Source organism: Alosa alosa, chromosome 4 (assembly GCF_017589495.1).
Source record: "Alosa alosa isolate M-15738 ecotype Scorff River chromosome 4, AALO_Geno_1.1, whole genome shotgun sequence".
NCBI lineage: Eukaryota > Metazoa > Chordata > Actinopteri > Clupeiformes > Clupeidae > Alosa > Alosa alosa.
The window spans coordinates 6,181,269-6,189,934 of NC_063192.1; the positions used below are offsets into that span (position 1 = coordinate 6,181,269).

The 8,666-nt window shown below is 42.6% G+C and overlaps 1 protein-coding gene across 1 annotated transcript; it reads right to left on the bottom strand.

Moving 5' to 3' along the window:
• Nucleotides 1-723: 723 nt before the first annotated feature.
• LOC125293298 (protein Wnt-7a) lies at nucleotides 724-8,169 on the bottom strand. The gene is made up of 4 exons (XM_048241153.1): nucleotides 7,877-8,169; nucleotides 7,016-7,242; nucleotides 4,334-4,605; nucleotides 724-2,802 (listed from the first exon to the last, which is right to left on the bottom strand). Exons 1-4 carry the CDS (start codon nucleotides 7,945-7,947, stop codon nucleotides 2,320-2,322), a joined length of 1,053 nt encoding a protein of 350 aa, XP_048097110.1. The 5' UTR covers nucleotides 7,948-8,169; the 3' UTR covers nucleotides 724-2,319.
• Between the last annotated feature and the right edge of the window lie 497 nt (nucleotides 8,170-8,666).

Consider the following 8,666-nt stretch of genomic DNA (forward strand, 5'->3'; position numbering starts at 1 on the left):
TCTTTTTTACTCTCCAGCCTTTTCAAACAGCAGATAATACAACATGTGTTGTCAAGAGTCCCCTAGTTTAAAATTAACCCCATCTTTTGGAGCCTGGCTCTTTGCCCTGTTGGGAACACCTTTCTTTTAAAAGAAGTTTGGATGGAGGGATGTTGGCACTGCTAAAAATCTGCTGCGTCATGCTCTGAGATCTCTCACTTCTTCAACGACTTGTGAACGGCATTCTTTTCCTATTCCTAGTCTACAGTAAGGGACTGTGCACACAGCACCCAAATTGTTCTTTTTTCGGCATAGTTAACATTTTGCTGATGGGTAGCCTGGCTCCTCTGGGCCACTGGCTGACATTTTTCTCGCTCACTGTAGAGTTGTTGTAGCAACTAGTGTCCCTGGAGTTGAATGAGGCAGATGTCAAGGCAATCTATCACCGCACACCTCCCCAACTAACCCCCCCCACCACCACCACCACCATCACCACCATCCCCACCCCCACATCCCCAGCCCAGCCTAGCTTGAGCAAGTCATCACCGTGACACCCTCCGAAACAGAACTCATCAATTACATCAACACCCCACCATTACAGGCGCAAACCCCTCCCCTGGCTTTTATTCCATGCCTCTCAGGCTGCAAGATCTCCCCAAAGTGCCCTGCAATTAGGCACTGCCAAATCCTGACTCCAGCCACTGTCTTCATCACGCTCGTTGCTCCAAATGGACGATGACTGGTTTGGTTTTGCTTGCGGTTCACTTTAGGGTAGTCATGTCTTCATGTTCACTTTGTTGCCAGGTATTTATTTTTCTTTCTTCGTGATTTAAGGGGTTGAAGAGTTTTAACAAGCCAGAGACATAGCAGACACACCTTTGTTGCATGAACAATTTTTTTGCCCGCAGGCACTCCACGCAAGACCTTGCTTCTCTAGTCTCAAACATGGTTCCAAAAGAGCAGAAATACCATTAAAGCTGACGGCAGACAAAACAATCACACTCTGCAGAGTCATTCCATTTAAAATGTGAATTTCTTATCATCTGGTAACTGATCCCTGTATCTGTACAACTTGGGTTAAACATAACATTACTAGCTTGGGGCGAAATAGAATCATTTCGTTTTCAACTTGTTGCCATTGAGAAACCCTGATGTTTAGTTTAGTGTATTTTGAGCTAGATTTAGCCACACTAGGTTTACAAATACTATTGGTAAAAAATGAGAAAGTGTGTATCAATGATGAATCAATGATAAATCAAATCAACTGCAAACATTTCTTAGACCAAGCAGAAGTAGGTTTATCAATACCAGCATTTAATGTCACCCTTAATTTTGTCTGCAACAGTAAAGAGAGAGAAAACTCAGTAACAGTAGTGTTATGAGACACAAAGTAGTAAAGTATAAATAAAACATTCATATAAAAATATTCTTTCACAAAATATACTCTCAACTAACATTTTCAAATGAAAAACAATGTGTCTGAGTTTGTCCACTACGCCCAGTTTGATAAATCAAGTCGTCATATTGACAACCAGTAACCAGTGGTTCTAAATTATAGCATATGCAAGACTCCCATAGTAGCAGCAACAGAAGGAGAAAATCTATGAGCGAAAGTCCTTGATGGAGTCAACTGGCCAAACAGGCCAGTATGGTTCAGTAGCATATTATCAGTTCCAGTGTTTCTCTATGACTGTATGCAATAATGTGTGTCTATTCAAACATAGCTCATTTCATAGAAAAAGAAATCAGTAGTTTCCTTGTTAAATAAATTAATTATCATTTGAGTGTCTACATCAAGAGTTAAATAGTCCCATCACTGCTATATTCCATTGCAACTGTTTCCACTGAGTGATTCTCCCATCAAAGTACTTATAAACATTACGACTATAGACAACTGTACATGCATATATCAATGGTAGTCTGTCCATCTGTCCAGCAGTCAGTGCCCATTGAGACAGCCCCAATGCAATTCACCAGGAGCTACAACCAAACTGACAACATGTGGACCCCATGGCTGTGCCATTTCCATGGGGTTTAACATGCACAGGGGTGTAGCCTGAGGGCTGTATGTTCCAGCTTTCAGATCCAGACTTCCTCCAATGTAACCCATCTCTCAATGTACTGTTTTTTGAAAACAAACAAAAAAATTGTGTGGGGTCGACAAATATCTATTTCCAGACGTTCCAGACGAGTGCAATTGGAATTTTAAAAGAATCGCCAAACGTCTTCCATCCAGAAATGTATGCCTCTCTTCAAAACAAAAACCTGCCCACAGGCAAGATAAAATGCTTACCATGCACGCGGTAAGAGAGGGGATCTGAGAGAAGAAAGACGCCTTGTTCATTTGCACGTGTACACCTCTGTCCTCTCGCTGCAGGTGTTGCACTTGACGTAGCAGCACCAGAGGAACTTGCAGTTGCACTGCCAGACGCGTGAGTACTGGTGCGTGTTGTAGCCGCGGCCACAGCACATCAGATCGCACCCACTCGTGTGGTGCTGCAGCGTCTTGTTGCAGATGCGGCCCTGCGTTCCCACACTGCCCGTCAGAGGGTCCGGCTCACAGTAGTTGGGCGACTTCTCGATGTACACGAGGTCGCTGTCCATGGGCTTGCGATAGGACTGGGGCTTTTTGATCTTGAGGAACGTGGGCCGCTTGTTGCGGCTGGCTTTGACCGGCTCCACATGCAGGGCCTGTGAGTACTTGTCCTTTAGCGTGTAGCCCAGCTCACGGAACTTGGGCAGTGTAGTCCAGCAGGTTTTGGTGGTGCATGACCCAGACACCCCGTGACACTTGCATTCTAGACGCATGTTTCTTTCAAGAACCTGGGGGAGGAAACAATTTGGGCTATTAAATGTGTGTGTCATTAAAGCCTGAATTACAGTCTTTTTAATCCATATTGCCCAAAAAAAAACATTTAATTGATTTATATTTCAGCTGAATTATACAATAAGGAAAACAGCTTCCATGAAATCTACTGGGTAGAACTGCGTGTATGAAATAGGCTTGATGTGGAAAATTATGCTCTGACACATTGTTGTCCCTTCTTGACAGTATCCTTGACTGAACTTGTTGCATCTTGTATTTAGCCTCGCTTGATGTAAATTAATCTCCTGATCCTTGCCAATTACTTTGATTTGCATGTATAAAAGAGGGAGGGAGGGGATGGGAGGGGGGTATCCCTACAGAGAACTCTTTTAGAAAAGAGAATAGGAATCAAACAGATACGAGAACAGAGTGAGCCTCTCAGTACAGTGGGATCCCCAGAAGGCAGTGGAGGCAGGTTGGCCAGATAAGGCACTGTTGAATGAGACCGGACAAAAACCCTGAAGTGAAACGATCACGCAGTGTCTGAGAGTGGGCTGCACTGAGGGCTGTTCTGAAATGAGTCACTGTTCTGTGGTAGTAGGGTTGGAGTGAGGTCAGGTGGGATGATTCACCCCTCATTAAACAAACCTGAATGAATGTCTCACAGTGTTTTGCACTCGTTCAACACACTACATGGTACTGTGCATTAGATAGAAAACACTTGTTGGAGATTCATTATTGCTTGCACTGAAACATCATCACTTTGTGATGATACAATACTAACATCCATCGGTTTGAGGATGATCAATGCCTCTCATAAATGATCTGTATTGAGGCTATGTTGATCAATGATCAATCAAATATATGTATAGAATTGTCAAACTGCCCATAATGCACCATACCAAAGAACAAATGAAGGTGTTTTGTGTATCAACGTTTCACAGCCAGTTTGTCTGTGTGTGCCTGACAAAGTATTTTTGTAATTCTAGGTAATGATGCGCTTAAACATCACAATTGATTATTCCAGTGAGAAAGTATAACTGTAACACAAACTGTAGTTTCAAGACATAAAAACTACATTACCTAATGCTTTCAGACAGTCCTCTCGTTTTTTGGCTCAGAGACTGTGTTTGGTAATTGAAGACGGACACTTCAACTTCTTTCTCCCTGAAAGCCTGGAGTCCCTCTTTTCACTGGCCGTTTACCGGTGCCCTCAGTGGCCAAGGCCTTGGCAAGCGCTGCAGGCTCCCGAGCATGACAATCACTATGCCAGGGCCTCCGCCACTAAGCCGTACACTAATCCATCCTGGCTATTAAAAGACAATTCCTCCTCACTTTTTCTTCTTCGTTTTCTTTTGATTGGAGTCAAGACTTTGGGGTGGTTCACATCAATCAGCCACAACATGCCTTTGTGTTTTGTCTTAGTTTGGAAACTAATGTTCCCTAATAAGTTCTTTCATTCGTGTCTTTTGAGACCTTCATAGTATAAAATAAATAAAACTGCATGAGAAATTAAGATACTTTATTTTATTTTCCTGCTGAACGTACCTTGCGTCCCACCTCGTTGTTGTGCAAATTCATGAGCGTGCGGGCATTTTGCTTGATCTCCCGGGCATCGATGAACACCTTGGAGAAGCTGATGCCGTAGCGGACATCTGCTGAGCAGCCGCCCCACTTCCACCCATCGCCACGGCCGTAGAATCCCTGCTTCTCCTTATCGCAGCTGCAGTCGCTCAGGTTGCCCTGGGTACAGGCTGCTGTGATGGCATGGGCCACCCCTGCTGCTATGATGGCATAGGTGAAGGCAGCCTCTTTACTTCCTGAAACAGAGAGCCCGAGTCAGTACTGTAGACATCAAACTGGATTATGGATTACTCATGTAGTTCTGTGGTCAATACAGACACTAAGAATTGCAGTAGGATACATCATAATCATGACTCACACTTCCAGTAACACAGTGATTATATGGTATGTAGCAGCCTGTGTCGTAATATCAAGAACCAATGTGTGTTCAATGGTATTTAATATTGTCCATGTCAACCATTACGAACTGGCCAATCAATAGATACATGGCCGGAGATAAAGCTGTATGAATGAGGAGACTGTTGAGGAGGGAGAGTTATTGATCAGTTCAGTGACTGGTACATTCTGTGTACTCATTCTGCCAAGTCAAGTCCACCCATCTTGATGCGGAAGTTATCTCTCGCTTACTCCTACAAATCAATTATTTGCACACCCTCCTTGGTTTGAGTTAACTGCAAGGAAGACCTACAAAGGCTATTTGGATTGAACTGACAATAATTTGTTAACGTTTATCTGATTGTCGTCACCTAAGGAGCATTCACTTTCTGCCATCTCTTGGGTATGCTCCACATAGATCTTTGTATCTGTGACTTCTCCAGTGTTGGAGTTTCAAAGACATTAATATTGTAGCAAAATGGAGGTTGTATCTGCAGAAGTGGAACAAAGTGGAAAGCCAACATGCAGATCCAGGAAAAAGACTTACTTCAGGCGCAGGACCGAAGAAAAAATCAATAGAGAAAACATAACCATCAGCACTTGACTGGCATTTGTGGAAGACGACTGAGGTTGAATCACTGTGAACCACTTTCATTTCATAATAAAATACTTTGAGAACCGACTGAAAACTGTATTTTCTCTGCAAAAGTAACAAAGCCAAACATATTTGGGCTTCATGTACAGTTTGTACTGTATACTCCACAGCTCTGCTGCCATTCCTTATGCATGATACATGAGAACTGTGCTTGTCAAGCTGGAAATGTTAAAGGTTTATTTCTGTGTTGTATTGGCTAGAGCAGAGAAATAGAACTCTTGATAAATTCGCACGTGCTCAAACAGTGAACAACCATTTACTTGAAAGTTAATTTCATCATTTCAGCACCTTCATAATCATATTGTTACATCTCACCTAGCCAAGGATCTTTATCTCGGCCTAAGTCGCCTATAAATCATGAATTGAAATCAAATATGTAAATGTACCTAACTGTGACGCTACATAGGAAGCTACATAAAGGGAGATTGTTGTAGGCCTACAGGTTTGTTCATTGGATATGTGTCAGGTGGATTCCTGATGGCCACCCAGCTCACTGCCTGACACCTTTAACCCAGCTGTCATTTGCATGAACAACAGCATGGAGATGTGTCCAATACTGTCTTCCCCTCTGTCATCTTCTAATGATCTGTAACTTATACTCGTGGGAAGAACCAATATTCGGGCACTAAAAGCCTCAGAAGGGGTTAGAGAGATAAGCAAGAAAATAACAAAGGTCCCTCATGAGACTAGCCTCAATAGATGGGAGTTCTTTCACGCTGCTTGTTTTCGATACCGTACCTCGGGCCAACAGAGGGTACTCTCACTTTTAGCGCACTGTTCGCACAGCCCTTTGAGAACGACACTGTTCCACCTGTCTTACAAAGCGCATTGAATCGAGCAGGAAGTTAAGATCCCCCGTCGCGTAAAACCAAAAAAGGTTCCGGAATCAAAGGCCTGCTTTTAAAACCCTTGTGTTGTGAAATGTGACTTTAGGGAGTTATAAAAGTTGTTTTCTGTTTCTCTCTCTCTCTCTCTCCTTTCTTTCAGTCTTAGTAATCATCTGCAGCTAAAGTCACCCATAAAGTTCAGGACTATAGATGAAATGCCTTTTGAGGTCTGTTGGCTGTTAGGTCACCGCCACACTACCCAGGTCCATTTTTCACATGACCTGAGACTTATGGGGAAACAAACAACACAATGCCGTTTTCTTCAAGACGCACACTGCACAGACTGACTGACAGCTCAAATATGATTGGGGTGGTCAAATAGCAGATATCACTGGACTGGATCCGGCCTTCACCTGAGCCAGAGACGGATCAGTCACACAGCCAGCTGCGATCCAAGTAGCCTTCTCTTTTGTACACGTCTGCGCGTGCTTTCATGACCCCAGGTATTAAACAAGTGCTCATCTCATCCAGCAGATATCTAAGGCATGTAGGTAGGAAGCTTTAAACGCTCGGAGCGTTTCACTCTCTGAAGCGTAGAGCTTTACAGTGCGCCAAGTCTCCAAAAAGACACGTAGAGACTGATTGACAACGTAGACAAAGACGTTCAACATTTAGCGTTGTATGTTAATGCCATTGTATGCCATTGCACATTTAATAAACTTTGGTTGTTATATCACCATTTTGATCAGCGTACATGTTTTAGACAAGGTTAAAAGGGTGTTAACATACCCACTTTCAATTCTTTCCCGAAGGCGGTTCTCTCTCCCAGCGCAGAACAATTCCAGCGTCCGTTTCTGAATTGGTACTGACATTCGTTTATTCCCATCTGAATTCCTTCTCCAATGATAATAATGGCATCGGGTCGACTTTGGCAGATGATCCGCTGTCGAGGCGCCAAACCGGGAATCTTGTTACATATTATGCTTGCTCCCAGGGCCACGACAGATGAGAAGCCACTGTGATAGATCAAGATAAGATCATATCAGTGACAGTGACAACATTTTACCCCAGTGAAACCTTTTCTAATAAAACGCAGATTTGGCTTGGTTAATGTAGGCTATATGCATGCGTGAATGGCGAGTAGCCTATCTGAGAAAGTCCTGAATATTCAAGAATAAGTTTACAGGCCAATGAAATATATTAGGAATGCTTACATGTAAGGTAATGGTCATGGGTTAATTAATAGGTTAATTAATATGCGTAAATTCGGACAGATCTATTGACAATGGACATTTTCCGGTAGCAATTTCATACACAACTTGTCCTCCAGTGCAATTACAACGATTGCAGCTCACCTGGTAGACATGACTGGGGTAGTATGATTTGTCTTGGATTGTTTTGGTTACAGTAGTAACTTTTACAAACTATTCATGTCGTAGGGACAATTACCTACATTTTAGATGGATATTCTCAGTATAAACTTCAGCAGTATAGCCTTCAAAGTTGCAGTTACACTTTAGCCTACTCTTTCGTTTCCTGTCACCGGAGTTCGGGACTGGCAAAACAGTTAATAATAAACTATGTTTAAAATTTCTAAAGGATCGAAAATTTCATTAATTTAAAGATGAAAGATTAAAGATAACCACTCACCCAATTTTCAAGTAAATAATTCCAAGACACAGAAATACACGGAATATCCAGCGTCGCGTTTTTCTGCACATGATTATCCTCGGTTTTACGCGTGCGAAATATAGCGCGACTTTTTTTCAGCTAAGTAAGATCATTGTCCAAGCAATGCCCGATCAGTAGTGTAGGAATCCATAAAACGCTTTGCAGTTCCCATATAAACGACTTCTGTTGTATCCTTGATCCTGTCCTGCGTCTTAAGTCTGCTTACGCGTCTGGCTTCATTTCGAGAGTGCACAGGTACGAGTGGACTTAGATTGCTGTGCGGCGCAAACTTCTTGGACTACCCGGAGATCTATATAAGCTACCTCACTGACTGGGGCGTGTTTTGGGAGAAAAACGCGCTATGATTTCGCTGCCGTGATTTTACGTGTTCATTAATAGTGGGGAATGGCGCGGGGGTGCCCTACAATTTACCTGCAGCAACAGAGGTTTTTGCCTCATATGTACACCTATTGCACACCTTGACATGACATCACGGGCCCTGATGATGGTGAAACTGGTCTAATTAGTCTATAGCTACCCTCGTCCTTCACTGGGACAAAATAGGAATGAAAGTGTATTCTGTCATTAGCCTCAGGTCGATACCCCTGCACAGGCTACTACATTAAAAAAAGACAATATTTGAAGGAACAAACTGTCAATATATCATATTAAACATTATATATTAATATAAATAGTTTGAATACAATTTTATTTACACCATTGTCTTGTACCCTCTCTTTACACATAGCCTAAAACATTTTGTCCTATT